General features: G+C 35.6%; 1 protein-coding gene across 9 annotated transcripts in view; it reads right to left on the reverse strand.

Moving 5' to 3' along the window:
- Positions 1-23,535, reverse strand: part of KIDINS220 (kinase D interacting substrate 220) — a 125,135-nt gene that overhangs the window by 16,422 nt on the left and 85,178 nt on the right. For 5 of the 9 annotated variants that reach the window (XM_037813250.1, XM_037813248.1, XM_037813249.1 and 2 more), the window contains 4 exons: positions 7,681-7,859; positions 5,084-5,310; positions 3,033-3,146; positions 2,245-2,301 (listed from right to left, as the gene is read on the reverse strand). In XM_037813250.1, coding sequence (XP_037669178.1) covers positions 2,245-2,301; positions 3,033-3,146; positions 5,084-5,310; positions 7,681-7,859 — 577 coding nt within the window. The remainder of the gene's footprint in view (positions 1-2,244; positions 2,302-3,032; positions 3,147-5,083; positions 5,311-7,680; positions 7,860-23,535) is intronic. The other 4 variants (XM_037813252.1, XM_037813251.1, XM_037813254.1 and 1 more) reach the window with 2 other exon arrangements.

The raw sequence follows: 23,535 nt of genomic DNA on the forward strand, positions 1-23,535 counted from the left end.
AAACCATTTTAAATCTGGGTCTTTAAAGCTCCATGGGACTTGGCCTTTAGGGTAGTAATCATAATTATTAAGCACGTAAATATTATGTACTGAAAGTATGCTCAGGCTGAGCAATCTTTAACAAAATCAGCTATATGAGGTAGGTCTGTTTTTTTTTTTTTTTACAGATGACGAAGTTGAGAATTAGAAAGGTAAAGTAATTTGTTCAAGGCAAAAAGCTAATTGCCAGGGTCTACTTAACTTGAAAGACCAAACACCCAAGCCCTGCTCAGTATTAACAGGAGCTTTCCGGTCCTATAGTAGAAAATCATCATAATTCATTGTTCCAAAAATGGTTGCATAGTTCCTCATTTATCAATCAAGCAGCTCTTGCCAAAAAAACCCATTACCTACAGGGTACACTTGAATAAGCAGAGATGGAATCAATTGAAGTCATGATACTACAGAAATACAGCTTTCTGGATTATGATTCAACTATAAACTCCCAGGACAATCTTGTCATGTACAGATCCTTCACATTTCCACCACTGCTTTAATTTTCAAATGTGAACTTTGTGTCTACTTATTTTTACTAGTCTTCTACAAAACAAATTTTACATGCTATGGTCATCGTTAATTTCTTAAAAGCAAAGAAAAGCTTGGTAAGCATCTATTATTCAACAAGCAGATCACAAACTATCTTTTAATATTAAAAGAACAGCAAATAGCATGGTTATTTTACTAAACAAAGGCGCTTATATACGCAGAGCACCTTTAGTCTTTGCTATTGAGCCTCTAAACATCTCCCAGGAATTGCATTAGTTGCGTTGTTCCCCTTCCTCAAAAACTGATTTCAAAATTTCCTAATGCTCCTGCTACTGGTCCCTGAGAGATACCACAGATAACCTTTTAATTACAAGTGTTTGTCTACCTACATTCATAAGCATGCGGATAGCTACTTTTTCAGCATGTCTGTGTCATTAAGACCATCACATTCTTCATAATACCTGATTTTCATCAAAAGCTTACTGAGAAATTTTAGCTCAGAGAATTGCATCGCATGCCTGCATCTAGGTGTTAGAGGCTCTCTTACTAAACTAAAAGCCATTCTTGTATAAAGTGGTGATAATTCATAGATTGAAGATTCCCTCAATACCCAAATAGAATTATTATGGTTTACTCCGTCTATCATTTATGGATAATTGAAGTCACTTAAACACTTCAGCTGAAATACTGATGACTTAAAAGAATCACCAACCCCTCAATGACACACCAAAATGGCTCTTTCACTCTCTTACTAACATTAACTTAAAGAAAATTAAAGTTAAAAAACTACTGCCTACACAAATGCATATCTTTAGTTTAAAAATATGCATAAATTCAAGATGCAATATTATACCACATTAATTCTAACTGCTATGCCATATTTCTGCATAGCTTTAGATTAAATTGATCGTATTTATATGGGCATAGCATATTCTCTACATACAACCACAGAAGCTAAATATAGACTGGGTTCTTAAATTCCACATTACTTGACTAAATGAAGATTTTACCTTAAAGCTCATCACATTAAACTTATTAAGTTTGAAGTCCTGAATAATATTTTTAAACAAAGTGACTTCCTATACTATGCTTTAAAAAAAAGTTATTATTTTTTTTTTTAAAGAAACTCACCCTAGGGTGTTGGCAAAAATAGATTTAAATAATTCCCTTTACATGCTGAACTAGCTCTGTGTTTATCTGGCAAATTTATTTTAATAAAAATACAGATAAGGAAAAATAGTACTGCATTTACACCAAGATTTCATAAAGTGTGGGCACATGGATTAAGAATGAGTTACTAAAGATGCATTTTTGATCTATACATTTTAGTTCCGAATGTCTCGAGGGTGATTTTGGAAATTTTTCAGGAAGATTCTACATGTGTAGTTCCAACTGCAGACTCAAGAAAAACAAGTTCAACACTAAGGAACAGACAACGCCAGCTGAATGCTGCTTGTGGTTGCTGGAGAACATACCTTTCTGACTGGAGAATAAAAAACTCAACCTATTCCATGTAATTGAAAAAGGGGAAAAGTGGAAGAAATAAAGGGTAGAGTTAAACATTAGCCTTTTAATTAATTCATGAACTATAGTTATTAGTACTCAGCTACTCTACACTAGTTGCCCATCATACCACAAATGCAGGGTTAGTGAGCGACTGTAATCGCTATGAACACAGCCATTCTGCTGCGGACGCACACCACAAGACTACTCCATTACCGTCGAGGAGGCTGTGGGTGAAGAAAGCCCCTCAGCTACATCCTCCTTGATAACTTCCTAACAACACAAAACAGGAAAGTTTGGGTGAAAAGCTGAAGGAAGGAGCCAAAACATGACGATGAATGAACATGATGGTAAAATAATAATACAAAATACCAAAATACTTTCTGTGATTAGATTTTTCCTTCCCTGACACCATTTTAAATAGCAATTTAATTTCTATAGCTTTTTGCCTCCTAATTTGTAACAATACATTAAAGGGAATTTCTTTTTAAAATTCTTAGTAAAATTGAGTTTATCATCAGGAACACCTAATACTTCAGGCACAAATGTATTTTGTTTTGACTTAACTAGATTCAATAGTGTCCCTTATCCTGTTTAATTTCTGCCATTAGATTGAAATGGTTTTTCAGTACATCCTCTAATTTTTATACCATAAGACTAACATATATACAGATACTATATGTTCTTCAAAAAGATATCAGAAATTAATAGATGTAATTGTTTAGTTTTAAAAGTTTTGGTAACACTACATTACTACAAGCTGGAAATCTATGATTGTAACCAACTTAACATTTATTTACTGAGGCTGTCAGTGATTTGCCTTCTATAGACAGCTACCAGAAATGAAAACAAAATACATTTTATGTTAGTAATAGCTTATGTTTCTTAAAACTATTTATGAGATAAACTGAAAATACTCTTCCACTATAGAAAGGAAATACCACACTTCTGCTCTCTATGTTTACTATTAGGTTATTATTTTAGTTACCCTTTTATATACTTACTAGGCCATTGTTCTGATCTCTGGGCAAATTCGTTTTTACTGATGGACGTGAGATGAGATGTTGGGAACCGCCAGGGTAATACCTTGGCGTGTAAAGGTATGGGACAAAGAATGGCTATGGAGAAAACACGTAACAAAAAAAGGGGGATAAACAATTACAGAAATCAAAGTGTAATGAGATTTATCAAATGAAAGTAATCAAACCAATAAAATACAACTCCACATTTTTTAATGCAATGACAAAAGAAAAGGAAAAAAAGCCATACTCATATTCTATAAGACATCAAATCCAAACTCAAGGCATATTATTTACATTTCTATACTTTTCATTAAATATAAGTTTTTAAAGCAACTAAATTTTTGTACCTTACAATCGGACTTGAGGGTTTCTATTTATTGATTTCATTTAACATTTTTATAGGCTTACCATATGTCAAGTTGTAAATGACGTACAAATATTTACTCAAATCTCTTCAAAAAATACAGCGGAATCTTAACAGATCACTATTCATTCCAAAAATGATTAGTTGTAAGACCAAAGGAAAAAAAAAATCTCAATTATAGGTGGACACTCTGGTATGGATTCCAGGAGTATTGTTATCATAAATTCCTAGAGATTACCCTATTCTAAGTAAGCAATGTATACTTTTAAAAAGATGGGGAATCCACTGTTTAGATGAGATTTATATTTATAGCATTTATTTGTAACCAGCTTCATGTGAATGGAAAATATCAGATTAAATGGCTAAACACAAATATTAAAATTCATTAAGCTTCATCACATCTACCACTATCTTTTTACCCTGCTAGTTTAAAAGAATTATTCTGCTTTTACCTTTAAGTTTAAAAACTTGAAATAACTAGAGCAAAAAATAAACATAAAAACAAGTAATTCTAAATGCTCAAAAAATAAAATGCTATTAATGCATCATCACAGTATTAATCATGAAATTAGTAAACAACAGGTCTCAGCCTAGATGGTCTGTTAATCTTTTCTTTTTTATAAAATTGACTTGGTCTCAAAACTTCAAATGGCATCGCATGATCAACTGAGCCATTTAATTTAAAATTACCACAGATTTAAACCTGTATTTCATTCACTGCTTACCACACCGTTAACATCCTTTTACAAGGATGGCATACAATGTGAAATGCTATTCCACCTTTTACACTCTGTTTGAGTAGAAGAATGGAATAACATTCATAGGCCCTCTGGGAATGGTGTACCTTATTAATTAGATGACCAACATTTTTTAAAAAGTGAACATTTAATTTAAATTCTGGAATTCTTTCTTTGCCACACTTATTCTAAACTTCTCTTTCTTTCCAGCTCATATGAAATTTATTCAGGCAGGCAGTTGGCTTCTATGACTACTAGTCCCTGTGTTTTCTAGGATTAGACTAAAGAGGGAGACAATAAAATTTAAAAATTGCAATGAATCTTAGAGTACTGTTCCAAACTACTAGGATTTATGGTTTATATATTTGCACTAAATAAACAATTATATATTACTGAAGATAATTTGAAATAAAATTCAAGAAATGGGCTACAGTAATATTACCTGGCAATAACATCTGAGTCCTACGAGCAGTATTTTCCTTTTATGATATCACATTTAAAATATATAAAATACACTAAATATAGGTTTACTAAGCTACTATAGAAAAACATGTATCATTGTTCTAAATGCCAGTATAAACCAAGTATACAAGATATTTAAAAAAAAAACGGGTACCTTTGTTTATAAGGAAACAAAGAAATTCTTTACAGGTGTAGGACAGTGACTTCTAACTCTATGGAGCTGGCTTTCTTATCAAGAAAATAAATAAAAGCAAAAAGCATTTCTAATATTTACTTTTGAGATCTAGAACCTCTAAATTCAAAATGTTCTGGTTTTTAAAAAAATCATATACTTTAAATTCAAACTTTACATTCTTCCCTTTTAAAGCCAAAATACACTTTTGAAACAATAATAGAATACATAAGCAGAAAACTTGTGAGATTTTCCTAAAACAAATTCTTAAAATTAAAGATTCCTGCCACTTACTTACCCTGTTATAGAATGGATGCTGCGGTCCTGTCATACCACTATAGTAACTGCTGTGAGGCTGCGGAGACACAACGCCACCTCCAAACGGCCCATTAAAGGAGGTGGAAGAAGAACAAACAGATGGGGGCTGACTGTAACCTGAAGGCGGTCTAGGAGGAGCATCGTGCAGAGGCAGTGGGGGATACGCAAGTCCTCCAATATTAATCTGTTCTCTTGCAGCACGGACATCTGACAGATTAAATGATACCCCAGAAGCAAAAGAAAATAAGACATTAGCAATTAGCCCAATTACCACTTCCTTCTTAGTTATGTGACAGAAACATGATTTTATCCCTCTTGCCAGGGATATACAATGGATTAAAGAAGTAGACAGGAAATCTGGGACAATCCATAGACCTAATGAGAAAAGTCCAACTACTTTGCAGGAGAGCTTTTTTCACCATTTGAAAAGTCACCAACATCTGGCTTCATCTATATAAGAGACAGTAATCAAAACAGCATGGCACTGGCACAAGGATAGCCATAAAGACGAGCAGAATCAGACTGAGAGCTGAGAAATGAACCCCCACCTTTATGGCCAACTGATTTTTGACAAGCGGGCAAAGACTACTCAATTGGGGAAGAAGAGTCTGTTCAACAAATGGTGCTGGGAAAACTGGATCTCAATATACAAAAAAAGAAAAAAAAGGAGGAGGAACCCTACCTCACACCATATAAAAAAAAGACTTCAAAATGGATCAAAGATCTAAACATAACAGCTAGAACTACCAAACTCCTAGAAGAAAACATAGGGAAGCATCTTCAGGGCCTTGTGTTGGGCAATGCTTTCTTAGACTTTACACCCAAAGCTCAAGCAACAAAAGAAAAAGAAGATATAAGGGACCTCATCAAAATTAAAAACATTTGTGCCTCAAAGGACTTTATCATGAAAGTAAAAAATGTCAACCTACACAATAGGACAAAATATTTGGAAATTTAGATAAAAACTAAATATTCAGAATATATAAAGAAATACTTCAACTTAACAACAAAAAGGCAAACAATCCAATTTAAAAATGGGCAAAAGACCTAAATAGATATCTCTCCAAAGAAGATATACAAATGGCCAGAAAGCAAATGGAAAGATGCTCAATATTATTAGCCATATGGGAAATGAAAATCAAAATCACAACGAGATACCATTTCACATCCATTAGAATGGCTGCTATTAAAAAAAAGAAAATGGAAAATAACAAGCGCTAGGGAGGATGTGGAAAAATAGGAACACCCATTCACTGCTGATGGGAATGTAAAGTGGTGCAGCCACTGTGGAAGACAGTTTGGTAGTTCCTCAGAAAGCTAAGTATAGAATTACCATACAACCCAGCGATTCCACTGACTTCATATATACCCCAAAGAATTGAAATCAAGGACTTGAACAGATTATTTGCACACTGATGTTCAAAGTGGAACTATTCACAATTGCCAAAAGATGGATGCCACCTAAGCGTCCATCATCCAAGGAATAGATAAATAAAATGTGGTATACACATACAATGGAATATTATTCAGCTGTAAAAAGGAATGAAGTCCTGATACATGCAACAACGTGGATGAACCTTAACGACATCGTGTTGTGTAAAATAAGCCAGATATAAAAGGACAAATATTGTATGATTTCCCTGATTTGAAACAATTAGAATAAGCAAGCCGTATAGAGTCAGAATCTAGAATACAAGTTACCAGGGGACAAAGTGAGGAAAGGGAATGGGAAGTTAAGGTTTAAATGTACAGGGTTCCTCTTTGGAATGATGGAAATGTTTTGGTAATGGATGGTGGTGACAGTAGCACAACATTGTGAACACAATTAACAGCCCTGAAGCATATATATCTGAATGTGATTAAAAGGGGGAAATGTTAAATTATATATATGGTAACAGAATAAAAACTTTTTTTATATAAGAGAAGAAGAAAAAAAGAGAGAAAGAAGTATATAGAAGTAATTTAAGGTTATCTTTTCATAATTCCTTCATAATTCTCTTATAATTCATAATTAACTCAAAGGTGGGTTGATAGTGCCAGCATCATACAAAAAATGTGTTTCAACAAAGGTTTTTTGTGTATGTGCTTTTGTATATAGTGGTACCTGAACAACAACTTCAGTTATTCTAATACCTTAATGTCACGATTTTCAAGCTCTAGTACACAAATTTAAGTAAAAATTAAAAAGAGAATATAAAGATTTTCTTATTCCTTTGGATAGAGACCCCTATTAAGAACAGAAGACTAATGACAGAAAAATTACAGTGGATTGACAGCTTAAAGTCATGGCTGACCTTAAAAGGAATCTGATTTCAAGCTAAGGATTCACTGTGTGTGTGTGTATATGCATGTGGAAGACATTATTATAATAATGTGATTTTAACTAACATTGTTTTCTTATTCTCAAAAAAATGTCAAGATTCCTAATCCTTAAGATCACTAATTCTCCCATGGAGTACCTGGTTCAATATTTCCTGGCTTTTCATGGAAAAGAAGAAACTGACATAAATGAGTTAGAAATAGGAATAACATTGACGACTTAAGAGAAGAAAAATTAAATTTACTACTAATACCCACCTGCAATAATTTCCCGAAGTTTGGGGTCTAGGTTTACAGTACATGGCAAAAAAGTCTTTACATCTCGAGCCACAAGAACTGGGGTCCTTGAAGACAAAAACACTTCAAAATTTCTTATATCTCCATCAATTTCAAGCAGTGGTTCAACATCTTTAGTTGTTGGAATATTCTTTGATATTCTTCAAACAAGAAATAAATGAAAAAGGTCAGTAATGTCACTATTAGAAAGGCAAATTCTGCATGTAACAAAATTTATTAGTTATAAAAATAATAACACATTACACACTTCACTCTCTTTAAAAAAAATAGAAAAAGAAAGGAAAGAAAAAACAAAGTGGTAAATTTACAAAATTACTAAGAGAACAAAATGTGAGATCACAGTTATACTGCTTTTAGTCAAAGGCAAATGTGGGCTAGGGAAACAGAGGAAGGAAAGTAACATATATACCAGACACTTTGCATGTTAATAAATACCTCTCAATGAGGATTAGATGAATTATCATTTTACAGATGAGGAAAATGAGCCTCAGATTAAATAGACAGCCCAAGGTTAAAAAATCAAAGATTTTAAAAGAATACCATTTTTATAGAATTTGCATAGAAAAGATTAAATAAAGAAGAATTTTAAAATAAATTACACAAACTAGAAAGAATTTAGCATAGGCTTTCCTTTTATACAAAAGGTTCTGTTTTCTTTTATAGAAGTAATATATGCCTACTATATAATCACATATAAAAGAAAGGGAAACACAAGAAAAAGAAGGGGAAAAAAAACCCACATAATTTACCAGACAAAATTGCTAATTCAGTATGTCACTTTAGTCTTTTAATATGCAGAATTTTTTACATAGTTGGGTGCAAACAATATATAAACAATTTTGTATCAGGCAGAAGTTCTTGAATATAAAAATATATAACATTTATTCATCAAAAGGTTCTTATTAACCACTTACTCTTATGGTGAACTATATCAAATTGCCACTTTTATGGGTCAAAAATGGTCAAATATTGACAATTCTTTATGGTTCAGCCTACTATATGTCAGGCAATGTGCTGATCTGAGGAAGCAATTAAGAATGTGTCACATTGGGAAAAGCCATATGGACCACACTCTCCTTTATCCAGTGTATGGATGGATGAGTAGAAAAATGGGGGCAAAAAAAAAAAAAAAAGGCACCCAGTGTTCTTTTTTACTTTAATTGTTCTTTTTCACTTTAATTTTTATTCTTATTATTTTCGTATGTGTGGTAATGAAAATGTTCAAAAATTAATTTTGGGGATGAACACACAACTATATAATGGTACTGTGAACAACTGAGTGTACGCTTTGTATGACTCCATGGTATGTGAATATATCTCAACAAAATGGAATTTAAAAAAAAAATGTATCACAGAGTGATAAATGGATGGAAAACATGAAAGAGCGGTTAAAAGAAATGCAGGTAGAGAAGAAGATCCAAAATCCTCTAACAGAGATTTGAAAAGAAGAGGACAGAGAGATTGGGGAAAGTTATATTAGAAAAGCTATGCTGTTGATATGTATAAATCACTTAGGATTTATCGTAACAGAAAGTGTGAATGATCTGTTTCAAGAAGACTCTAAAAAATGTTTGGAAGTATATGAAAAGAAAAATTATTGGGAGAAATACTCCTTAATGGGGAAGAAGGGAGATAATTTATTGGGACCAGGTCAGTCATGTGAAAATTAAACATCAGTAACTAGCACAACTGGCTTGTGAAGCAGATGGTCATCTTTATTTTACAAAACACTAAATGGATGTTCTTTTGAAACAAAGGATTCGGCTAAATCAGAATACAGAAATTGTATGTATGACATGATTACATCCGTACAGAAAACATACATACACATACACACAGGAAAGAAAAGCCGTTATTCAGGGTGTGCCTGGATTTTGTTTTTCTTCTGTTTTCTAAACATTTGTTATGTGATCATACTTTTTTCCTAATCAGAAAAATCCATTTATAATCATCCAGGGCCATATTTTAAAACATGATAAGAGTCTCACTAGGCATTTCAGACATTAATTGGTGAACCATGGCAATCTAATGAATAGTTGGATAATAATGTAGACAGCTTTAAAAAAGAAAAACAAAAAACTAAACACTCATTTCCTAACAAATATATAGAAATGAGGAGTTTGGAAAAAGAAATAATTCCTTTTCTCCAATGTTTTTTGAAGAAAATTCTGAAAAAGCATTTTGAAAATAGAGATGTCAGTCATCCATTTTGAAGATTTAAGTTAGCTGAACTAGAAAAGAGATATTTCCCATTCTGGCTAACACAAAACTAAATATTTAATTGAACAATATCTGCAATGGACTGGTAACATTCTTGCTTATTTTTAAAATATTTTAAAAGGAAATTACCTTCTTTATTTTCTATTTGCAAAATAGTTAATGATCATTATAGTAAATTGGGAAAATACTAAAGATTAAACTGAAAATTGACATATTCTAAGAAGCCAAAGAAAAGCATTAACATTTTTATAATGTCCTTCAAATTTTTTCCATGTTTTCCCCTATCTATACCTCTCATTTAGTACTTACATATGATACAGTATTAAATTTCTGCTTACATATTTGCCTTCTCCTCTAAGCTATGAGTATTTAAGATATTTGACATTGTATTCTCAGCATCCACCTAAGTGCTTGAGCACTTAGTAAGCATGCAATAAATATTTCTTGAATGAATGAAAGCATTTTTTACATAGTTTTGCTCATGTTGTACTTAAAAAGTGCTTTATCATTATATTTTAAGGGCTATACATAATATTGAATTGAGTGGCGATATCATATTAATATTTCTCCTATTTTGTAGAATCTCACTTTTTCTCTAAGATCAATCATGTTTCAGTGAAGATCTGTGTATTTAGGATAATTTCCTTAGAATCAGTTCTCAGGCTTGAAGTTAATTCAGTCAAAGGTTGGAGAAGTACTTCTATCACGATAGTAATTAATCAACTGTGCAGTTATTTTTCAATGACTGCCCTCCCCAACAGAATATAAATTCCGGGGCACTGAGAACAGATTTTCTCTTATTCTCTACTTATGCCTACTACCTACCACACTGCCTGGCATGTAGTAAGTTGAGTGAGGTGGAATTGTCAAATTTGTCCACTTTTGACCTACAATTGACGATTTCATATGTTTCATCTATTAGTAAGTAGTTAGTGTTTTTTGAAACAATGTAATTGATTTTCATGCAGGAGCCTCTGATTTTGTGCAGCCCCCTCCTACACTGACATCATTATCTGACAGTGAGGCAGTGAGGTAGAAGAGATCATTCATTCAAAACCCAGTCATTAAGCACCTTTTACAAATCAGTCACTGTACTTGTGCTGGGGACACCAAATGCCTAGTAAACTGTAAGGGCCACACAGGCAAGGAAATGTCAATCTTACCTATGACTTAATCCCCAGTGCCTGGCAAAGGACCTCAAACAGAGTACAACTTTTACCCAGAAAATTTTATTTCAATCCTAACAAAAGGCCTGCATTTATTCTACTTAGGAGATTGAACATGCTATGAGTTTCTAACTGCACTTTCTATCTATAGTGGGTTGGATTATGAGAGCACTTAATGTGGCAAAGAAAACAATCAATATGGAAAAGAAATTTACACACACACACAGTTACCAGAGCCTTGCTTTGGATCCACCTTGAGGAGCATTTCTAAATACTGTTCTTTTACTGAATTAAGTTGTAAATTTGCTCAACATTGAAACAATACAAAACTACTTGCAAATACAGAAAAACCTGAAACTACAATTAAAAATTTGTTTGATTTAAATCCTCATGAAAATTATGAAAATAATAATGCCTCAAAAAGTGCCTCAGCCAACATGATTACAAATTTCATTAGGTGGTAGCCAGGCTCCAACGTGGTCGCTGATTCTTGCCTCCTGTTAGTCCCCTTCCACACTGCATAAAGCTGCCCTGCAGTCCCACCCAGGTTAAATAGGGACGACCAATAATATACTGCAGAAACGACACTGTATGACTTCCAAGGCTATTGTGAAAGGCATTACAGCATTCACCTTGCTCTCTCTTGTAGATCGTTGCCCTGGGAAAAGTCAGCTGCCATGTCATGGGGACACTCAAGCAGCCTACGAAGAATCCGCGAAGAAGGAAAGGAACTGAGGTTTCCTGCCATCAACCATGTGAGTGAGGATGGCAGATGGAATCATGTCTCCCAGAAAGATATATTCAACCCTTAATCAGCAGTCCTTGCAGGTGTGAACTCATTTGTAAATGGGATCTTCAAGACCTAACCCCCTGTCCTATGGGTGTGGACACATTTTTAAATAGGATCTTCCAACATCCTATTTATACGAGGCCAAATGGAGTCAGGGTGGGCCTTAATCCAATATAACTGGTGTCCTTATAAGCAAAGGAAATATGGACATGGTAGCAGATCACCATGTGATGGAGGACTGCCAACCAGTCACCACCAGCAGGCTACAGACCAGAAAAGCTATGGCCTGCCAACACCTCGGCTTTGGACTTCTGACCCCCAAAACTCTGAGCCAATACATTCTGGTTGTTTAAGCCAGCCAGACTGTGGTGTTTGTCACAGCAGCCCTGGCAAATGAAGACAGTGAGCCATCTTGGAAACAGATCTTCCAACCCTACTCTAGCTTTCAGAGAGATGCAGTCCTGGCTAACATCTTGAGACCCTGAGTTTGAACCACCCAAAAAAGCTGCTCCCAAAAATGACCTATAACAGCTGAGCGATAACAAGAATTTCTTGTTCTTTAACTTAAAAAAAAAAAAAAATTAGAGAAGTTGTGGGTTTACAGAACAAACAATCATGTATAACATACAGGATTCCCATACACCACCCCACCATCTATACCTTGCACTGGTGTGGAACATGTGTTACAGTTGATGATAGCACTTTTTTATAACTGGACTTTTTTTTTAAACAGTAGTAGCCAACACTTATTGAAAGATTCTATGTTCTAGGCATGGTGTGAAGCAATTTACATAGATTAAGCATTTAAAATGGCCAATACACAGGCCTGTGAATTATGTCCCATTATTAATATTATTTTTAACTAGAGAAGTTAAAGGTTTACAGAAAGATCATGTAAAAAATACAGAGTTCCCATAAACACCCCTATTATTCTGCATTAGTGTGGTACCTTTGTTACAACTGATGAAAGAATATTAAAGTAGCACTATTAACTACAGTCCTTAGTTTACATTAGGTATATTTTTCCCAAATAACATCCTATTAACACCTGTATTAGTGTCATGTATTTGTCATACTTCATGAAAGAACATTCTTATACTTGTACAATTAACCGCAGTCCATCATCTACAACTGTCCCATGTGTTATACTGTCCCATGCTCTAACTTCTAACTTCCACCCTAGTAATATCCATGATCCCAAACTCCCCCGTCAGCCACATGCACATACATAATTCAGAGTTGTTAAGTATACTACAATAATGTGCTATCACCATCCATTATTGTGAGTGTAATTAACAGCACTGAATTATATAGATGAATGTGGTTAAAATGGAAAACTCTACTTTGTGTAGGTTACTAGAGTGAAAATTAAAAGATAAAACACAGGACTGTATATCACAGTGAACCCTATTATAGACAATGGTCTATAGTTAATAGTATAAGTATAAGAATGTTCTTTCATGGATTATAACACATGTACGACACTAATACAAGGTATTAATAATAGGGTGGTATACAGGAAAAATACAACTAATGTAAACTATGGATGACAGTTAATACTACTTTAATAATTTTCCATCAATTGTGACAAAGATAACTACTGTTAAAAAAAAATAAAATTATACAAAAGTGCTATCATCAATTGTAACAAATATTCCACACCAATGCACTGTGTTGGTGGTAGGACAGTATATGAGAATCCTGTATTTTATGTTCGACTGATCTGTAAACTCACAACTTCTCTAATAAAAAAAAGGTAGTCTTAAGAAATATACATTTTAATAAAGATAGAATTCACATGCATTAATCAAAAGCTCAGGTAAAGATTAAAAGATTTTGAGTTAGTCTGATATATACTTAGAGCTGACATGAGAATATACATTTAAAATCCCATCAAAATATTCTCTCTCTATATGTATTCTTTTTCTCTTTCATTTGCTTACCTATTTATCTTCCTATTCCTCCACTATCTACCTACAGTTGTCTTTTTGTGTATAAATGGGTCACACACACATGCACTCTCTTTTGCTAGGTGGAGCTACTCATGAGCTTACTCACAGATAGAAGAATCAGAGAGTTGGCCCAGCTGGTTTAGGGTCTGATATAAATTAATTCACCATGAAAATGCATTAGATACTTACGCTGGTTCATAAAGGCACTAGTGGAACACTGTCCTCCAAGAGGTTGTACAATTGTAGCAAATAATCAAGGAAGGAGAAGATGAGACACAGAGTACTTTATCAGTCAAAAACAGCTCTGTGCCTTCTGATCATAAATGAATTCCCCATGACAGATGGGAAAATCCGTCAGGTAACCAAAGCAGATAGCCCAGGTATAACCAGTCATCCAGCTCAGCAAAAACCTGAGTCTCAGAGCCTGCTTGCTTTGCTTTTGATTTCCAAGACACACTAACGCCCAACATTAAAAATTTTATCAGACTGGCATTCCAGGAGAAGGCAGCTTAAATAAATCTTCCAATATGATACTTTCTTTACATTTTTATTTTTAAGTGGTGTCATAACACAAGTATTTAAAAATAAATCTTCCAATATGATACTTTCTTTATATTTTTATTTTTAAGTGGTGTCATAACACAAGTATTTAAAGTATGTATGTACAATTTAAAATGAACAGTCACGCACCCAGCACCTAAATTAAGAACATTACAAGTAACTTAGAAGCCTGCCATGTGCCCCCCAACAAAAGCATCTCCCACTTTCTCCACTGAGAGGTAACCACTGAACTCAACTTTGTGTTAATCATTCACTTCTTCTCTTCATAGTTTCATTGTCTATCATACATCCCTAACAATATCTGTTCAATTTTTCCCATTTATGAGCTTTCAATAGAAAAATTAATACTGAATATATTGAGACCTTACTTTGCTCCACATTGTCTTGCGGTTTATTTATGTTGATGCAGGTAGCCGCAGTGACTCGTTTTTCATTGCTGTATAGTGTTCTACTATCTGAATATACAACAATGTATTTATCCATTCTGCATTGATGGGTGTGGTGGTTTGAAGCTGTATGTACCCTGGGAAAACAGGTTCTTAAATCTAATCCATGCCTGTGGAGATAAACCAATTTTATATAAGACCTTTTGTTGAGGTTATTTTCAGTTAGGGTGTGACCCACCCTCAATCAAGATGGGTCTTAATCCTCTTACTGGAGTCCTTTATAAACAGAGAGAATACAGAGAGAGAGAGAGAGAGAGAGAGAGAGACAGAGAGACAGAGAAAGAGACAGAGACAGAGACAGAGACACACACAAACAAGCCATGGGAGCAAGAAGCTGAAATCAATGTACCCAGAAGAGAAGTGAGAGACCAGCAGATGCCCCCACGTGCCTTGCCATGCAGCAGAGGAGTCCAAGGTTGCCAGCAGCCAGTCTTCAGGAAGAAGGCATCACCTTGGTGTTGCCTTGATTTGGACATTCTCACAGCCTCAAATCGTAAGCTAATTAATTCCCATTGTTTAAAACCAACCCATTTCATGGTATCTGCTTTGAGCAGTCCAAGAAACTAAAACAATGGGGTTTTTGCCATTAGAGAAAATGCTGCTGTGACTGTCTTGTCCCCTGATGCACATGGTTCAAGCATTTTTCTTGGAGTTGCTGAGTCATGGAAATGTATGTATTCCTTTTTACTAGGTAATGATAAACTGTTTTCCCAAGTGGTTGTGCCAGTCACGGTGAGTTAATCTACATTATTATCCACAGTCAGTATTAGCCTTCTTTAAAAGGCTTGCCAATCTGCTGTGTGTGTAATAGTATTTCATTGTGGTTTTAATTCGCCTTTGCTTGATTGCTAATGAAGCTGATGTGTTTTTCTCTTTCCTTTAATTTTTGTTTCTTTTGTTTCTTTCTTCCTCACATGCTTGCTTGCTATGGCTTATGGGCCCTTTGGGTTTTCTTCTCCTGTTCATGTCTTTGACCCGCTTTTCCACTGGGTTGTCTCTTTCAGACTGATTTGTAGGTCTTTATATACTCAAGATACTAGTGTTCTGTCAGTTAAGTGTCAGCTACAAATATCTTCTCCTAGGATGCGGCTTGTCTTTCACCCTTTTTATGGTATCTATGGATGAAGTAAATTTGTTTATTTCAAAAGTAAAAGTCAAAGTACAGAGAGACATACACTAGTGGATGGAGCAATAGGATACTACAGAAAAACATTAATACTCATCAAAAGAAAGCAACAGTAGCTGTATTAATATTAGGTTGCAGAGTAATATCACCAAGGATAAAGAAGGTCATTTCATAATGATAAGCAGCCAGTAACAGAGCTTCAAAATACATGAAACAAAAACTATGAAACTCAAGGAAAAACAAATTCGCAATTATAGTCAATTATAGTCAGGATTTAACCATGTCCCACTCAAAAGGCATGTTCAGGTCTCAACCCCTGGTCCTGTGGGTGTGAACCCATTTGTAAACAGGACCGTAAAAGATGTCATTGGTTAAAGTGTGCCAAAATTGAATGTGAGTGGGCCTTAACTCAATATGGCTGAAGTCCTTATAAGCAAAGGAAATTGGACAACAGAAGGAGCAGTCAGAAGTTGGAAGTCAATGGAACACAGAAGAGAAAGGAGAAGATGCCACCATGTGCATTCCCATATGACAGAAAAGCCAAGGAATCCCAAAGACTGCTGCTGGCCAGCGAGATGATGACGACCCTGGAAGGAAGCAAGCCTTCTAGCCTCTGAAACCGTGAGCCAATAAATTCCTATTGTTAAACCAACCCACTGAATGGTATTTGTTTTAGCAACTGGGAAACTAAAACAACCTCTTTTTCAATAGTTGATAGAACAGAAAATCAGCAAGGATAGAGCAGACATGAACAACTCTATCAATCAACTTGACCTAATTGATATTCATAGAACACTCCAACAACAGCAGAATATGCATTCTTTTCAACTGCATAGGGAATATTTACTGAGACAGACCATATTATGAGCCATAAAACAAGTTTCAATCAATTCAAATTAATTCAAGTCACACAAAGTATGTTCTTTGGTCACAATGGAATTAAATTAGAAATCAGAAATAGAAAGATATTTTGAAAATCTCCAAATATTTGGAAACTAAATAACAAACTTCTAAATAATCCATGGGTTATAAAGAGGAAACCAATAAGAAAATTCAAAAGTATTTTGAACTGAGTGAAAATGAAAATAATATAAAGGCATATCTCGTTTTATTGTGCTTTGCTTTACTGCGCTTCACAGATGCTGCATTTTGTTTTGTTTTGTTTTGTTTTTGCTTTTTTTACAAATGGAAGGTTTGTGGCAACCCTGCATCAAGCAAGTCTGTCAACAGCATGTGCTCACTTGATGTCTCTTTGTCACAATTTGGTAATTCTCGCAATATTTCAATTTCAATTTTCATTATCATTATATCTGTCATGGTGATCTGTAATCAGTGATCTTTGATGTTTTTATTGTAATGTTTTGAGGTGACATGAATCACACCCACATAAGGCGGTGGTAATACTGTGCATGTTCTGATTGTTCCATGGACCAGCCATTCCCCATCTCTCTCCCTCTCCTTGGGCCTCCCTATTCCATGAGACACAACAATATTGAAATTAGGCCAACTAATGACCCTACAATGGCCTCCAAGTGTTCAAGTGAAAGGAAGAGTTGAATGTCTCTCGTTTTAAATCCAAAAGCTTGCAATGATTAAGCTTAATGAGGAAATGATGCCAAAAGCTGAGATAGGCTGAAAATGAGGCCTCTTGCACCAAACAATTAGCCAAGTTGTGAAGGCAAAGGAAAAGCTTTTGAAGGAAATTAGAAGTGCTACTCCAGGAAAGAAAGGAGTGATAAGAAAATAAAACAGCCTTATTGCTGATATGGGAAAAAGGTTTAGTGGTCTGGATAGAAGAGCAAACCAGATACAACATTCCCTTAAGCCAAAGTCTAATCCAGAGCAAGGCCCTAACTCTCTTCAATTCCATGAAGGCTAAGAGAGGTAAGGTAAGAGCAGAGGTTGGCTCATGAGGTTTAAGGAAAGAAGACATTTCCATAACATAAAAGAGCAAGGTGAAGCAGCAAGTGCTGACGGAGAAACTGTAGCAAGTTATCCAGAAGATCTAGCTCAGATAATCGATGACAGTGGCTATACTAAACAACAGATTTTCAATGTAGATGAAACAGTCTTCTATTGGAAGAAGATGCCATCTAGGACCTTCACAGCTAGAGAGGATAAATCAATGCCTGGCTTCAAAGCCTCGACCGACAGGCTGACTCTCTTGTTAGAGGCTAACGCAGCTTGTGACCTGAAGTTGAAGCCAATGCTCATTTACCATTCCAAAAATTCTAAGGCCCTTAAGAATTATGCTAAACCTACTCTGCTTATGTTCTACAAATGAACAACAAAGCTTAGATAACAGCACACCTTTTTACAACATGGTTTACTGAATATTTTAAGCCCTCTGTTGAGGCCTACTTCTCAGCAAAAAAAGATTCCTTTCAAAATATTACTGCTCATTGACAATGCACCTGGTCAGCTAAAGGCTCTGATGGATATGTACAACAAGATGAATGTTGTTTTCATGCCTGCTAACACAACATTCATTCTGCAGCCCATGGATCAAGAAGTCATTTCAACTTTCAAGTCTTATTATTTAAAAATGCATTTCATAAGGCTATAGCTACCATGGATAATGATTCTTCTGATGGATCTTGACAAAGTCCTTTAAAAACCTTCTGGAAAGGATTCACCATCCTGGATGCAATTAAGAATATTCATGATTCATGGGAGGTCAAAATATCAACATTAATAGGAGCTTGGAAGAAGCTGATTTCAACCCTCATGCATGGCTTTGAAGAGTTCAAGACTTCAGAGGAGGAAGTAACTGCAGATGTGGTAGAAATAGGGAAAGAACTAGAATCAGACATGGAGCCTTGAAGATGTGACTGAATTGCTGCAATCTCATGATAAAATTTGAATGAATGAGGAGTTGCTTTTTATGGATGAGCAAAGAACGTGATTTCTTCAGAAGGAATCTACTCCTGGTGAAGACGCTGTGAACACTGTTGAAATGACCATAAAGGATTTAGAATATTACCTAAATTTAGTTGATAAAGCAATGGCAGGGTTTGACAGGATTGACTCCAATTTTGAAATAAGTTCTACTGTAAGTAAAATGCCATCAAACAGCAACAAATGCTACAGAGAAATCTTCTGTGAAAGGAAGAGTCAACTGATGCAGCAAACTTTATTGTTGTCTTATTTTAAGAAATTGCCATAGCCCCCTCCAACCTTCAGCAAGTACCACCCTGTTCAGTCAGCAGCCATCAACACTGAGATAAGACCCTCCACCAGCAAAAAAGATTACAACTTGCTGAAGGCTCAGATGCTAGTTAGCATTTTTGAGCACTAAAATCTTTTTTAATCAAGGTACATACATTGTTTTTTTAGACAAAATGCTATTGCTCACTTAACAGATTACAGTATAGTGTACACATAACTTTTATATGTACTGGTGTTCTAGTTTGCTAATGTTGCGGAATGCAAAACACCAGAGAAGGATGGGCTTTTATAAAAAGGGGGTTTATTTGGCTACACAGTTACAGTCTTAAGGCCATAAAGTGTCCAAGGTAACATATCAGTAATCGGGTACCTTCACTGGAGGATGGCCAATGGCATCCGGAAAGCCTCTGTTAGCTGGGAAGGCACGTGGCTGGTGTCTGCTCTAAAGTTCTGGTTTCAAAATGGCTTCCTCCCAGGACGTTCCTCTCTAGGCTGCAGTTCCTCAAAAATGTCACTCTTAGTTGCACTTGGGATATTTGTCCTCTCTTAGCTTCTCCAGAGCAAGAGTCTGCTTTTAATGGCCATCTTCAAACTGTCTCTCATTTGTTGCTTCTGTGCTTTCTTCAAAGTGTCCCTCTTGGCTGTAGCTCTTCTTCAAAATATCACTCACAGCTGCACTCCGTTCTTTCTCTTTGAGTCAGCTCATTTATATGGCTCCACTGATCAAGGCCCACCCTGAATGGGTGGGGCCACGCCTCCATGGAAGTATCCCACCAGAGTCATCACCCACAGCTGGGTGGGGTGCATTCCAAAGAGACACTCAAAGAAATCTAATCAAAACTGATAACGTCTGCCCACACAAGATTACATCAAAGATAATGGCGTTTGGGGGACACAATACATTCAAACTGGCACATTCCACCCCCTGGACCCCAAAATGACATTATCCTTCCATATACAGAATACATTCATTCCATCACAATATCACAAAAACTTAAATCATTTCAGTAACAAAAGTTAAGTACAAGATCCTATCAAAATCAATTATAGGCATGGTGGGTCCTAAGGCATAATTCTCCTTTAGCTTTGGATCTGTGGACTCAGAACAAGTTACACGCTTCCAATATACAAAGGAGGACATTCATAGGATAAACATTCCCATTGCCATAAGGAGAAACAGTAAGGAAAACAGGGTTTAAGGGACTAAAACATTTCCTAAAACCTGCAGGGCAAACTCCATTAGATTTCAAAGTCTGAGAGTCAAAACCAGAAAATTTGTGTGACTCATTTTACTGCAATATTCACTTTACTGTGGTGGTCTGGAACTGAACCCACAATATCTCTGAGGTATGTATGCCTGTATCAGAATTTACGAATGCCACCAAAGTAGTTTTCAAGGGGAAATTTATGGTGCTAAATACCCATATTAGAAAAAAAAGAAAGATGTCAAATCAGTGACTTACCATACTTCCTAAGAACCTAGAAAAACAGTAAATTAACCCAAAGAGAGTAGAAGACAATAGAAGACAATAATGAAGATCAAAGCAGTACTCAATGAGGTGGCGAAACAGAAGAACAATAGAGAAAACCAATGTAACCAAAACCCGAGTCTTTGATAAGAGCTACAAAACTGATAAATGTCTAAGTTAGACCAAATGGGGGGTGGGGGTGGAGCGGAGAGCTGACACAAATTAACAGTAATAAGATAAGTGACACTACTGCAGGGTCTACAGATATTGAAATGATAATAAGGGAACATTATGAGAAATGTATGCCAGTAAATTCAAAACTTACATGAACTAGACAGATTTCTTACAAGACATAAACTACCAAAGCTCACTAAAGAATAGACAGCCTACTAAAGAAATATAATTTGTAATTAAATATCTTCCCACAAAGAAAACTCCAAGCCATAGATGACTTCACTGGTGAATTCCCACCATTTAAAGAAGAATACCAATTCTACATAATCAATTGCAGAGTACTGAAGAGAAGGGACTATTTATCACCATATTCTTTGAGGCTGGAATTACCCTATACCAAAATTAGATAGAAACATTATAAGAAAAGTAACCTACAAAACAATAAACCTCACAAACAGAAATGCAAAAATTCTAGGCAAAATTTTAGCAAATTAAATCTAAGAATACAGAAAAGGGATACTACATTATGATCAAATAGTTTATCCCAGAATACAGACTTGGTTTAACATTCAAAAAAATTAATCAGTGTATTTTAAAACCTACTAACGAAATAAAAAAAAAACTTACAATTACCTCAATAGACACAGAAATTCATTTGACAAAATCCAAGATCTATTCCTGGTAAAACCTCTCAGAAAACTAGAAATAGAAGGAAGAACCTCCATCCATCTGATAAATGGCATCTATAAAAAACCTACAACCAAAATCATACATAATGGTGAGAGACTGAACGCTTTCCCTCTAAGATGAAAGTAAGAGAAGGACGTCCACTCTCACCACTTCCACTCAGTACTGTACTGGAGGTTCAAAATGGTGGAATCAGGTGAGAAAAAGAAATAAAACATTCCGATCGGGAAAGATGTCTGTATTGCAGACCACATGATCACCTGACAGAGAAATGGCTCTGCCATGGCATCCTGACAACCCTGCACGTCACCATCTAGTCCACCCGGGCAAGATTAACCACAGCTGCTCCAAGTCTTGGAGCACCCTGTGACCCTCCGAGAACATGGAAGGCTGGTGGAAAGCTGCTCCAGGATCCCTTCTCACTCTCCTATCTCCCCAGGAGGTGTCAAGAAGCAGTGTTCACTGCCCCCCCAGATAATGATGAGGTGTGAGGCTTTGTGCCTTGCCTCCTTTCCCTTAGGGCATAGTCACAGATTATAGAACTGCTGAGCTGCAACCCAGAGCTGGCTTCTCAGCCACAATGCACTGTCCTGCCATCCAGCCCCTTTGGGGTAGGTGTCATGCTGTGAGACAGGGACACAGCGAGACTGCACCTTTGCTCACCTTGCTCTTTGTAACTAATAAACTGCCTGGATCTAGAAAGGGTTAATTGCTCCTTTCCTGGCTGAATCTGTTAGCCTTGCTCCATACAACTACGTAGAAAATCCAATAAACTCTGCCATAGAGCTACTAGAATGAGTGAGTTGAGCAAGGCTGCAGGATGCAAGATCAATACACAAAAATCAATTGTATTTCCATACATTAGAAAGGAAAAGTTGGAAACTGAAATTTAAAAAACAATGCCATTTACAACAGCATTAAACATATGAACTACTAGGGATAAATCCAACAAAAAATATGAAAGATCAGTACCCTAAACCCAAAAATGACTGCTGAGAGAAACTAAAGAGGACCTCAATAAATGGAGATATGTACTTTGTTCAAGGGTTAAAAGGCTCACCATTGTTAAGATGTCAAGTCTCCCCAAATTGATTTATAGATTCCAATCACAGTACCAGCAGGCTTTGTGTGTACGTGTGTAAACTGACAGGCGGATTCTAAAGTTCATATGAAAATACAAAAGACTTATTAAAGCCAAAACAGCTTTGAAAAGATTAAAGTTTGAGGGCTAACACTACCTGATTTCAACATTTATAATAAATCGAGAACAATCAAGCAGGGTGGTATTGGCATCAATACAGATAAATGTATCAATGGAATAGAAGAGAGAATACAGAACAGAACAGAGAATGCACATATTGACAAATGAGTTTTGACAAAGGGGCAAAGGCAATTCAGTGGAGAAAAGGACAGTCTTTTCAACAACTGGTGTTGGAATCAATTGATAAGAAAAACGAAATTTGACCCAGCTGTTCCACTCCCAATTATTTACCCAAGATAAAGTATGTTCATGTATGTTATCTGAACATTCATAACATCTTTATTTGTAATGGCCAAAAACCAGAAACAATGCATATGTCCACAAACATGTGAATAAGTTAACGCATTGTGGTTTATCCATAAAATGTACTACTACTCAGCAATAAAAAGGAACAAACTCTCGATACATGCAACATGTATGTATCTCAAAATAATTCTACTGAGCAATAGAGGCCATTAACCATCCCTCCCCCCAAAAAAGAGAGAGAACATACTGCATAATTACATTTATAGAAAATGCAAAGTAATTCGAGTGACAGAAACTAAGTCTGTAGTTGTCTAAGGATCAGGGGTGGTGGGGAGTGATGTGGAGAGGAGGGACAGGATTACCAAGGGCATGAGGAAACTTTCTGGCTGTGTTGATGATTTCATGAATGTTAAACATCTGCCAAGATTGATCAAATTGTACCTTTTGAAATGTGCAGTTTGATGTAGGGCAATTATACCTCAATTACGGTACTTTAAAAGATAAAAAAAAAAATAGGGGTATATAGTTTTATGTTCCCATTTAGATAAAA

Source organism: Choloepus didactylus, chromosome 20, assembly GCF_015220235.1.
Source record: "Choloepus didactylus isolate mChoDid1 chromosome 20, mChoDid1.pri, whole genome shotgun sequence".
NCBI lineage: Eukaryota > Metazoa > Chordata > Mammalia > Pilosa > Megalonychidae > Choloepus > Choloepus didactylus.